The 13107-nt window shown below is 40.7% G+C and overlaps 1 protein-coding gene across 6 annotated transcripts in view; it reads right to left on the bottom strand.

Moving 5' to 3' along the window:
* The window catches only part of dlg3 (discs, large homolog 3 (Drosophila)), a 389240-nt gene that overhangs the window by 298282 nt on the left and 77851 nt on the right, over positions 1-13107 (bottom strand). For 3 of the 6 annotated variants that reach the window (XM_055643654.1, XM_055643656.1, XM_055643659.1), the window contains exons 5-6: positions 8413-8460; positions 679-843 (exon numbers count right to left, since the gene is read on the bottom strand). In XM_055643654.1, coding sequence (XP_055499629.1) covers positions 679-843; positions 8413-8460 — 213 coding nt within the window. The remainder of the gene's footprint in view (positions 1-678; positions 844-8412; positions 8461-13107) is intronic. The other 3 variants (XM_055643657.1, XM_055643658.1, XM_055643661.1) reach the window with 3 other exon arrangements.

Genomic DNA, 13107 nt, shown 5'->3' with positions numbered 1-13107 from the left:
TTAAAAATATTCAATACCAATTCTGCATTACAGTTTGTAATCCGAACAATATTGTCTGTTTTCAAGATTTCTATGCAAGATTTCTATTATTCTCCCATGCCAAGGTTTGTGAGCCAAGTATCATGTTTGTAATCAGGAAGGTATTTTATTTTAACTATTTCTCATTGGCATGATGCTTTCATTTTCAATAGCAAAAGATTTTGATTAAACATCACATACTGTAAATTAAAAATAATGCAGGGTTGTATTATCAGATTCAATTTAAATTAGTAAAAACAGTAGTATTTTAAAGACTAAAATGTGGAATAAACTGCAAGTTGCTAACGTGCAGGCATACAGTTAACAATAATGATTCAAGCTCCATTTATATTGACCGACTAAGGACTGACACTGATGTGCAGCTCAGACAGACCCGATGTAATGATGAATCTTCTCCAATAAACAACACTATTTCACATGGTAGCAATATAACATCCTTCCACTCCATTGGTAAGATTCCTATTTTCAATCACATTTTAGAAAGCAGGTCAAAACTATAATATACCTATTTTATGCATGATTTCCAGTGGTGAAGTGAAACTATATCACACTAAATACATTCTCATATGCCATGTTCCACATTATTCTCTGACTTTTGACAATGCCATATATAATCAGAAATGAATAAATGTTACTGACCTTTGGATAGGATGTATGCACCTGTGATACATAGCCACAAATGTTTCTAACTTCAGACATCCTTTTTTCCTTGATGTGTACGAGCTCTGGCATATCCTTGATGCTATTCTGGTAAAAAGGATAATGATTGATCAGCAGATTGTCTTCATCTTGATGATTATATCTCTGCACAAGAATACAAATACAGGAAATTGATGACTGCATCCAGTAAATACAATACCCATAAAGTATAAATTAGCCCACACGTTTCTAATCTAAATAGCTCCAATTAGGATACCAAAATGCATTGGCAAAATTACATTTGAACAAAAAAGTTGATATTCAAAAGAAAAGAAATCAGGCCTTCATTTTCCAACTATTGGCTTTAGTTATCATTACAGCAAAAAGTTGAAACCACCTTCTTAATGCTGTGGATGTAAAATAGTTTTCTTTCTGTCCAATATCTGTGAGAAGGGGAACAAGCTCTTCCGACTTTCACATCTTAGATGGAGCTTTAAAGGAAACACCAGTATTGCAGAGACTTCCAGCTATTTCAGATGTGCTCATCAACCTCAGCACCTGGTATTCTACCGGTGCAGGCACTTGTACAGAATCAGGAGCAAGGAGAGACCACAATGATGCACACAAAGTAGAATCTAACAGAACCAGATACGAGTGATTTAAAAGTAAAAGCTTAATGATTTGAGATCCTCCATCCCATGTGGAGATTGCTAACACAAATATAGTTAGGACGAGATTGCAAATAAGTTGATTACCATATATGCACAAAGATTCATACAGAACACCTTGGGAAGTGTAAGTCTAGGGTCCTTGTATATGCATTGCATGACTTCTATGAGATGTAGTATAAACCTATGCATGTTTTAATATCCAGCTCCGTGTCAGCAACACCTCTCTTGACCTTCCAGTATTGCCAAATTGTCTTCCCCTGGCACATAGCTGAGACTAAACCAGAATGCTTGCAACCATGGAGTCATATTTGAGCTTGCCATGAGCTTCTGATAACATATTCAAGTGTCCATGTCATCACCATGTCCATTCCACCTCTTGATCCAACTCCTTTCCTGGCTTATACTGTATCGTCTTCTTCCAAGCTTTCATCCATTTGTTTCCTTTAGATAACTTTCTGCTCAGTTTAGATGAACTAACACACAGTTGACCAAATCTCAATTCTCATCAAGTCCTCAATTTAAAAAAAAAATCCTGTTTTTTCAAAGCCCATCATGGCTGAAATCTCTTCTAGCTCTTGAACGTTCTGCTATATGTGGGCTTTCCCAATACTGGCCTTAAATTCACACTGGATTTTATTTGCTTCATAATTGACAGATGTGCTTTCATCTAAACCCAACAAACATCATCCTATATCACTTGCATCACACTGTTTACATCATATTCCTTCTAAACTATCACTTGGACAATTTTTGGTCAGATATACAGTTCAGTATCAGTTTTAATAACGTTCCTTGTAATGCTTTATTGGATTAGGAATGTTATATTGATATCAATTTTTATTGTTGCCATAGTAAGGAGCTTGATCTGTACACACAGAAAGCTCTCTGAACAATCTTAGCCTTGTCAGCTGCTGAAAATATCAAAAAAAAACAAGAAAGTGGGACCAGAGTGAGCAATGACACTATGTAATCAGATCAGGTGCCTGCACTCATGCAGCAAGCTTATCTGCAACCATGTGCTGTCCCACTAAAGCCTATGGAACTTTGTTGTCTAGTCCTGGTGTTCAGGTACAAGATGTAATATATATCAGTCTGAAGAGGGTTCCCAATGTGAAAAGTTACCTGTCAATTTCTTTCAATAGATGCTGTCTGACCCGCTGAGTTCCTCCAGCAGTTTGTGTTTTGCTCAAGATTCCATGATCTGCTGTTACTTGTGCCTTTAAATCCATGTAATAATTCTATATTATTTTAGTCAACTGATGGTTCATTTTGTGTAGGAAGGGACTGCAGATGCTGGTTTGAACCAAAGTTAGAGACAAAATGCTGGAGTAACACAGCAGGACAGGCAGCATCTATGGAGAGAAGGAATGTGTGACGTTTTGGGTCGAGACCCTTCTTCAGACTAGAGTCTGGGGAAAGGGAAACGAGAGATATAGATGATGATGTAGAGCGATATATAGAGAGATATCTCTCTACATCACCATATACATCACTCGTTTCCCTTACCCCAGACTAGCCTGAAGAAGGGTCTCAACCCAAAACATCGCCCATCCCTTCTCTCCAGAGATGTTGCCTGTCTCGCTAAGTTACTCCAGCATTTTGTGGCTATCTGATGGGTCATTTTGATCCATTAAAATCACAGATACAACTTCCAACAATGTTTCTTCCTTTTGGGGCATATTTCACTCAGAAGCTGAAAGGAATCCTCCCTCTCTCAATACTGATATTATATGTCACAGTCTAAAAATGCTATGTTAGTGATAATAATTATATTTATATATGGTTTAGAACCAGAATGTGCTGCAAAATAGTCAACAATTAATGTGCTCTACTCCAGATCACTTTGCAAATAATTAATGGTCAGGATCTCATCTCAGATTGTGTGTAAACTAACTATTTTGGAGTAGTTATCTCATCTGGCTGATTATTACCAGCTCTTCTAGATGATGGTTGCACAGTGGTGCAGTTTGTAGAACTGCTGCCTCATAGTGCCAGTGACCAGGGTTTGATCCTGACCTTGGGTGCTGTCTGTGTGGTTTGCATGTTCTCTCTGTGATCGTGTGGGTTTCAACTGGGTGCTCTAGTTTCCTCCCACATCCCAAAGATGTGCGTGTTTGTAGATCAATTGGCCTCTGTAAATTGTCCCCTAGTGTGTAGAGAGTGGACGCTGAAGTGGGATAACATGAAACTAGTGTGAAAGGGTGATCGATGATCGGCGTGGGCTCGGTGGGCTGAATGCCTGTTTCCATGCTGTATCTCTAAACCAAATGCTTTCTTAACTTTGATACTGCCAGAACACTTGGTTCTGTCCACTCAACGCGCGGTTGCGAGGGGGGAGGGGCAGCCTGCGGCTTCTCACACACACACTAACCACCTCACACACACACACACTAACTACCCCCCGCACAGACACACTTGTCTCCTTTTACCCCATACCCACCCTATGTACTGACAAATTGCTCATCATATAGGAGACCAAAGATAACTATTTCAAAGATATAGTGCAATTCCCATTTCATGATCTTGAGCTTTTCTGATTTAACAGCCGGGACAACTGAGTTCAGAAATATCAATTTGTGCTTATTTAGTTGCCATAGACACTCATATCCTGTGAATGAAAAACTATATAATTACGGCATTTGACAATCCATCAATCATTTTTTTTACAATTACAGATTATGTAAGCTTTTATGTAATGTATCACCATTTTGTTTGTGTTCTCGGTAACATTCCTCCAAAGATCCATAGCTCTGCATTTCTTTCAAAGACACATTAGCCTCTTTCTGAAGACCATACGTAAAGTTGCTTTCATTGAAGGTTTGCAGAAAGTTCAGTGAATAAAAGCTCTTCAGAACATTACCTTATTTAATAGCATTCTCTAATCAGAATGATATTCATTAAGTTGATCACAGAATTAATTATTGACCATGGCAATAAATGGACAGATTAACTTAATAACTATCACTGCATTAATTATGTGACTTAAGTTCATTCTCCTGCCAACAGCTATCGATACGAATATAGATCAATTTTGTAATCTGACCCCATTCTCATATGCCAACACTATTCATCCTTCTTTTGTTAAATGGTCAATGCATCACTCAGAAGCAAGTGCCATAGGCAATTGATTTTAATAGTTTCTGTAGCTATTTAATTTTAGTTCAGTTTCTCTCAACCAATTTGCAAAGCGAGTTTAGTAGCTGAATAGGAAATTGCATAAATATGATAAGGAAATTTTAAATGAAATGCCATTCGTCTTCTTTATATGATGCCAAGGTTGAAAATTTGCAATATTTTCAGAGATTGGCAAAGACTGTATAACAATGCCTTCTAATGTGGTGCTTGTTTGTCTCCATGGGAAGCACCACACAAAAAGAAAGAGAATGACAGTGAGCATAGGCACTTCCAGCTGCACCCAATTATATTGTCTGTGAGCAGATACTTCTAACTCCAAGTATTTATTTTACTGCAATCCTCCAATCTTCAGCATACAGGATTGTATGTTCAATGACTTTACATTCTGCTGTAATATCTACAGCTGCTTTAGAAAAACATCCCAAGTCAAACAGATCTTGATCACACATTAATATCCAGCCCTGATGCAGGGCCTCCATCTGAAAGGTTGAATGTTGGCTATCCATCTACCTCCGCAGATGCTGTCTGACCTGCCGTTTATATTTGCTCTACAATCCTCTACAATCTTCCTTTAAACTCATCATCACAATGGACAAATTATGTTATTTGTCATTTAAGTCCTGCACTTGAAAAGGCATTAGAAGGCCAAGACATTAAGGCCATGCAAACATTCAAGGGTTGACATTTCCAATTGAATCCACACAGAAAATGGAAAAAAACCTGGGTCTTGTTTTCCCCATTGTAGCCAGTCAGATTGGTGTGGTGGCTTGCTGGCCTACTGCTGCTCTGGGGAGTTTTTGTGACATTTGGAAGGAAGAGATGGAGGGGTTGATGATGGTTGAAATGGCAGGGAAGTAATGACTGTAGCAGTAATGATTGATGACAATCAGCAGAAACCCTGTTTGACAGACCACAAAAATCCACTAAATTGGTTTTATATTTTGCTGCCAGCAACTGGTCAGTTTTCAAGACCAGGAGAATCCAACTCACAACTGTTAAAATAAAAATTGGATCCAAAAGGACTGAAGAAGCCCAAGTTGAATATGCAAAAAAAATCCCAAGAATGATGGGGGGGGGGGGGGGGGGGGGGGGGGGGGGGGGGGGGTCAGTGAAATGTTTCCAATGCAGAATGCCAGATTCCTGATTTTTAATTGGTAACATCTTCATCCAGCCCTCACTGAATATTAATACTGCACATAATATCAAATACAATTTCAGTAAATTCACCAATGCTGAATAGAGTTACAGAGCTATACAGGACTGAAACAAGCACTTCGGCACAACTTGTTCATGCCAATCAAGTCCCATATCTCTCCAAACCCTTCTACCTGTTCATTCTACCTGTCCAAGTATTTTTAAATGTCATACTTGTGCCTATCTCTACCACTTTCTATTGCTGCTTGTTCCATTCATGCACCGTTCTCTGTGTGAACAAATTGCCCCTCAGGTCCCTTTTAAATCTTTCACCTCTCATCTTAATATCAATGCCATCCACTACACTTTTAATTCTTTCCCCTCTCACCTTAATATCAATGTCAAGAAACCACCCTAGGGAAAAGGCTGAAGCCCTTCTCCTTATCAAAGCCCCTCATGATTTTATAAACCTCTATAGGGTCACCTCAGCCTCTGACATTTTAGGGAATAACGACCCAGTCTATCTACTTTCCTTATTGCTCAAACCTTTCAGACCTGGTAACATCCTTGTAGATACTGTATTTTCAATTTAAAAGCATCCTTCAAAAAGCAAATGGAGCAGTACACACTGCTCCATATATATCCTTACCAACTTCTTCCACAACTGTAACATGACATTGCACTCCCTGTTCTCATACTGAATTTAATTTAGTTTAGTTTATGATCATGTGTATCGAGGTACAGGGAAAAGCTATTTTGTTGTATGCTATGCATTCAGTGGAAAGACAATACATGAATATAATCAAGACGTCCACAATGTACAGATACAGGATAAAGGGAATAATGTTTAACACAAGGTAAAGTTCATTTAACAATAGTCCAAGGGTCTCCAATTAAGATAAACCAGGATAGATTAAGGTAGGTCAGGACCACTCTCTAGTTGCCTGATAACAGTTAGGGAGAAACTGTCTCTGAATCTGGTGGTATGCGTTTTCACACTTCTGTACCTCTTGAGCGATGGGAGAGGGGAGAAGAGGGAGTGTCCGTGGGGGAGACTCATCCTTGATTATGCTGGTGGCCGAGAAGTATATAGCATGAAGTATAGATGGAGTCAATGGAAGTGAGGTTGGTTTGCGTGATGGTCTGGGCTGCATCCACAATTCTCTATAATTTCTTGCGGCCTTGAATGGAGCTGTTTCCATACCATGCTGTGATGCATCCTGATAAAATGCTTTCTACATCATCTGTATGGCATGCAGAACTTCCTTAGCCTTCTAAGGTAGCAGAAGCATCGGTGTGCTTTCTTGGCCATTGCTTTGATTTGGCTGGTCGAAGCCAAGTTGGTGGTAATATTTACACCTACGAACTTGAAGCTTTCAACCATCTCTACTTCAACACCATAAATGTATACCGAGACTCCTTCCTCAAGTCAATCACTATCTCCTTTGTCATACTGACATTGAGGGAAAGGTTGTTGTTTTGGCACCAGGTTACACGGTTCTTTATCTCTTTTCTGTACTCCATCTCATCGTTATTTGATATCTGGCCCAATACGGCAGTCTCGTCTGCGTCTACTGAATACTCATATTAAAATCCTCTTCTTTAAAGGATTAACTGCAGGCTTTACTGATTCAATCACATCCACTTGACTGTTTAAGCTAGCTTGTAATGAATAAAGGATTCAGAAATTAAACACTTCATCGAGTTTGGTTCTTGTTCATTAAATATTTACATCCATCTATACCATATCAGATTTTGTATTAAACTCTGCCATTCTGTGGGCTTCATTTTTACTTTTGTTGCTTCAACCAATGAACCTTAATTCAAGCCAGCAAGTGTACATTAGTTCTCCTTGACACAGGGCTCAATTAAAAACATTTTCAGTGGTTCCATTTATTCACATTAATGTCAGCATCTTAAAAACTTTTGTAAATTAAACCTGCTTCTAAATGTTCTGCCATTACCAAGAGTACAGTTTGGTCCTGCTCTATTAGACAGGGTGAGTTGTTCCGTGAGCAATATACCCCTAAGCAACTCACTGTGAAGTAATAAATGGCTTGGCTCCTTCAACAATGAAAAGCAAGTCCCAAAATACATAATTTTCTTAAATATATACATTTCGCTCATTTTACTCACTATATTGTAAAATTTACAGGCAGGTGATATTTTTCATTTACTATTTAAATTAAGGAAATGTATAGGAAAAAAAATTCCATAACATCCCAGTGAATATTCTCACCACTCTTCGACCCACCACAGAACCAAATACGGCAGGATAGTATTGGTGGGACAAGGAATTTTACAGAGGTACAGGAATGAGCTGACTGTTAAAAACAATACTGTCACCCAGCCATTTCTTGGTTCAATAAAATAATTTGCAATAACCTTAAAAGTTAAAGCCTTTACAATATTTTACAGTTTCTGTTTGGTTGCCTCTTCCTTGGGAAGAGACAGTAGAACTGCTGAAATGTATTAAAAACAGCTTGTCTTCTAATCAGCCTTTTGTCTCTCAACTGTGCTCAGTCAAAACTAATATTGTTACATTATTTAGCATAATTACACAGAGGTTTCAATCTCCGGGTCTCTCAGGTACGAGGCAGCATTGAGGTACATTGGATGGTAGGAATGACATGCTGCAATGGACATGAAGCTCTGGAGAAAGTCTGCCCATTTGTATCCACTTCAAACATCTACATTTGGCAACTTAGTAATAAGCTGTTTAATTAATCATGGTGTTACAGTTTGCACCATGTCAATATTTCTTCAGTTACTGTCAGCAATTATGTAATTTTACCTTCTTCTCTATAGTGTTATTCCTAAAGCCATCGGAAGCCATATCTAGCTGAAAATCAAAGACAAGCAAAACATCAGTCAGTCAAACTCTCATGTCTCAATTGTTTCTTCCATTATCATATGTGATGAATTATTAGATGCAGAGATGTAAGTCTGCAAATTAAGCATGAGATTTCTAAAACAAAGCGAACAATGCAAACTAAATCAATGCATTAGTGCAAACCACAATTAGAAAAAGTTCAAGTTCAAGTGAGTTTATTGTCATGTGTCCCTGTATAGGACAATTAAATTCTTGCTTTGCTTAAGCACACAGAAAATAGTAGGCATTTACTACAAAACAGATAAATGTGTCCATATACCATGATATAAATATATACACACATGAATAAATAAACTGATAAAGTGCAAATAACAGAAAGTGGTTATTAATAATCAGAATTTTGTCCGAGCCAGGTTTAATAGCCTGATGGTTGTGGGGAAGTAGCTATTCCTGAACCTGGTTGTTGCAGTCTTCAGGCTCCTGTACTTTCTACCTGAAGGTAGCAGGGAGATGAGTGTGTGGCCAGGATGGTGTGGGTCTTTGATGATACTGCCAGCCTTTTTGAGGCAGCGACTGCTATAAATCCCCTCGATGGAAGGAAGGTCAGAGCCGATGATGGACTGGGCAGTGTTTACTACTTTTTGTAGTCTTTTCCTCTCCAGGGCGCTCAAATTGCCGAAACAAGCCATGATGCAACCGGTCAGTATGCTCTCGACTGTGCACCTGTAGAAGTTAGAGAGAGTCTTCCTTGACAATCCGACTCTCCGTAATCTTCTCAGGAAGTAGAGGCGCTGATGAGCTTTTTTGATAATTGCGTTAGTGTTCTCGGACCAGGAAAGATCTTCAGAGATGTGCACGCCCAGGAATTTGAAGTTCTTGACCCTTTCAACCATCGACCCATTGATATAAATGGGGCTGTGGGTCCCCCTCCTACTCCTTCCAAAGTCCACAATCAGTTCCTTGGTTTTGCTGGTGTTGAGGGCCAGGTTATTGCGCTGGCACCATATTGGCAAGATGGCGCCTGCCTGCGGTGACTTTTGCGGAGCTCCGGAAAAGAAAAGGCTCAACTACAACTTCCAACAACTTACCTGGATCAGAAAAACGGCAGAAATCGGTGCCGTTTCAGACAAGCTGCTTGAGCGCCTCAAGGCTCTCGCAATTTTGCGATCTCCCGCAGCTGCGGGAACCCCGGACTTTAAATTTTCCCACGCTGGCTGTGGAACTCCCGACCCGACTGAGGATCACAGGTACTGTACCTTGAAACCCCGGGATGACCCCCAGAGCCGACGGGCTGGATCTTCCAGGAACAACGGAGCTGGAGCTGCCGTCTGTGAGGGATTCCCCGTTCCAGCGCAGGTCCGCAGAAACAGCAGGTACAGCAAGTACAGTACCTGGAAACAAAGGGGAAGCCTGCATTGTGTCCGGAAACGTGGCCGTCGGGCAGGACTTCAGGTCAGAATGAAGCGCAGGGGCCTTCGGAAGAACAACTCCAGGACTGTTTGGAGTCTGTAGACTAGGCAATGTTCAAGGACTTGGCAACGGACTTGAACGAATATGCCACAGTCGTTACAGACTTCATAAAGAAATGTGTGGAGGACTGCATCCCTACAAAAACCTTCCGAGTGTTTCCCAATCAGAAACCTTGGATGAACTTTGAGATCCGCACTCTCCTGAAGTTCAGACACAGGGCATTCACCTCCAATGATACAGTGGCCTACATGAAGACCAGATACGACCTTGGTAAGGCCATCAAAAAGGCCGAAAGGGACCTGCTCCAAACTGGAGGACGAGACAGATGTTCGGCAGCTGTGGCAGGGCCTGAATGCAATCACCTCCTACAAGGTAAAACCAGGAGGCAGCTTGAATGTCGGTGTAACATCACTCCCTGACGAGCTCAATGCATTTTACGCACGCTTTGACAGGGAGAATACTGATGTGCCTTCCCAATCCCCCATTCGCTGTGATGGCATTTCAGTCTCAGTCACAGAGGCCGATGCCAGGAACTCCTTCAGAGGGGTGAACCCCCGGAAAGCACCTGGTCCTGATGGTATACCCGGTCGTGTTCTAAAAACCTGTGCGGACCAACTGGCGAGAGTTTTTACGGACATTTTCAACCTCTCATTTATGAGGTCAGAGGTCCCCACCTGCTTTAAAAGGGCATCAATCATACCTGTGCCCAAGAAGGGTAAGGTGATGTGCCTCAATGACTATCGACCAGTGGCACTAACGCCGGTGGTGATGAAGTGCTTTGAGAGGTTGATCATGGAGCAAATCAACTCCTACCTCGACAAAAACCTGGACCCACTGCAGTTCGCTTACCGCCACAACAGATCAACGGTGGATGCGATCTCGCTGGCCCTCCACTCCGCACTAGACCACTTGGACAACAAAAACTCATGTCAGGCTGTTATTCATTGATTACAGCTCGGCATTTAACACAATCATCCCCTCCAAACTGGTTACCAAACTCGCAGAACTGGGTCTCTGCGCATCCCTCTGCAACTGAAAAAGTAACAGATCCATGATAGTGCAAAAGGTCCAAGGTGTTCGTTTTGGTAAACTGAGTTACAAAGAAGCCGATTTGAATATTTATTGTTTAGCTGTCCATCATCAGAAATTCCTCTTTAACTAATTCCAACAAAAATACATCTTTAAAGTCATAATGGTTTGTTCCTGATGGTGTTTTGCACTTTGATTCCTAGTTTATTTGTTTTTTAACAATAAATCACTGAATTGGTACAAATGTTGAAGCAAGAATCTGGTAGTTTAACCAAACTGCTATTTTTATTTCTCAGTATGTTCACTCCTTCCATTTGAACACTATAAAAGATAGTCTATGAATGATGAACCATCAGTGTAAGTGCCAGCTACAATTTTTTTCTATCTTCATATCTATTTACTTGAATGGGAGATGATCCTCCAATATTTATCCGTTAATCTATCTTCTATATTACTAAAAGCCTGATCTTGATCACTTCCTGTTGTTCTGTATATTGATTTTAGAAAAAACGCTGCCACTTACGCCTGTGATTTTTGGCCATCTTACTCAAGAGTTCCCCTCTGCTGAGCAGGACAAGAGGAATTTTCTCATGGATGAAAAATAAAAGAGTTATTAGTGTTTAAAAAATGTTGAGATTCTCTCTCCCGAAGGCCACGCCCTTTCCGGAGGGACTATAAAACCCGGAAGTGTTGAGTGCCTCAGTCAGTCTCTGCAAGATGGGGGAGCGAGAGGGTCATGTCTCTCAGACTGAGCTGTGAATAACACTGAACACATGTCTACTAAACTGCGAGTGGTTTTACTGACCTGTCAGTGCCCTTAATGTGGTTTGAAATTATAGTTTGGAAATGCTAAAGCTGTGTTGCCTTTGGTATGGAAATGCTAAAGCTGTGTTGCCTTTGTTTTGGAAATGCTAAAGCTGTGTTGACTTTGTATTGGAAATGCTAAAGCTGTGTTGTCTTTGTTTTGGAAATGCTAAAGCTGTGTTGTCTAATTAAAGTTGCCTTGCCTAATTAAAGATGCCATGCCTAATTAAAGTCGCCTTGCCTAATTAAAGTGCCTTGTATAATTAAATTTGCCTTGCCTAATTAAAGTTGCCTTGCCCTCTTTATAATTAAATGTCTAATTTTGACCACTTCCTGTTTGCGCTTTATATTGATTTTAGTAAAAATGCTACCTCGTACGGCTGCGATTTTTGGCCATCTTACTCAGAGTCCCCCTCCGCTCATCGGATGCTGAGGATTTCTCCCATTGATGAAAAATAAAAGAGTTATTAGTGTTTAAAAAATGCTGAGATTCTCTCTCCTGTCAATCATGCCATGAAAGCCACACCCCTTCTGGTGAGAGGGGGAGGGACTAAAAAACCCAGAAGTGTGGGCGTGGCTCAGTCTCTGCAAGATGGAAGAGGGAGAGGTCACAACTCGCTGTCTTTAGTGGCCTTGCACCCTGCTTGAAATGGTATGAAACTGCACTTGAATTTGGTGGCCTTGCACCCTGCTTGAAATGGAATTTCAAGGAATAGCCATGAGTCAACTGCCAGCCCACCAGCCATGAGTGAGCTGCCAGCACAACAGGCTTGAGTGACTGAGCCGTCAGCTCAAGAATCCATTTGGCCCACAATGTCCATACTAGCCCTCTGGAAACCAGTCCCTTCAGCCCACAACACCCATACTAGCGCTCCAGAAAGCAACCCTCCCCACCCCCACTGGCCACCAATAGTGGAATTGGTGGAGAGGTGGAATATTGCATTGGGGGACCAGCCCTCCCGTGTGATGCTGGGACCCAACGGGTCCCACTTAGTCTAGTATATTTATAAAACTCTGATCTGATCTTTTGTTTGATCGCTTGTGAACCACTTCTCCAAAACCCGACGCGCTAATGGTGAAATTTTTACATATTCCGGTAGAGATTTACCTCATGATGTCGAAAATCTCATCTGAAAATTTGATTTATTATTTCCCATGTTTTTTTACTAAAATTGTTCACCAATCTGAGATCTTTTTAAAATCTAACATGCTGAAGTGAGCTGGATGATATCACAATGACTCTGCTCCTCGCGGCAAACTGCGCAGAATTTTCAACGCGCTGCCTGCTGGGCACTGTTTTTCAGGAGTTACGTCACCACCGGTTCTTCAAAAAGAAGAAAGAGCAAGTGGGCT

The sequence above is a fragment of the Leucoraja erinacea genome, chromosome 12, assembly GCF_028641065.1.
Source record: "Leucoraja erinacea ecotype New England chromosome 12, Leri_hhj_1, whole genome shotgun sequence".
NCBI lineage: Eukaryota > Metazoa > Chordata > Chondrichthyes > Rajiformes > Rajidae > Leucoraja > Leucoraja erinaceus.
This window is presented reverse-complemented; position numbering and strand designations above follow the sequence as displayed.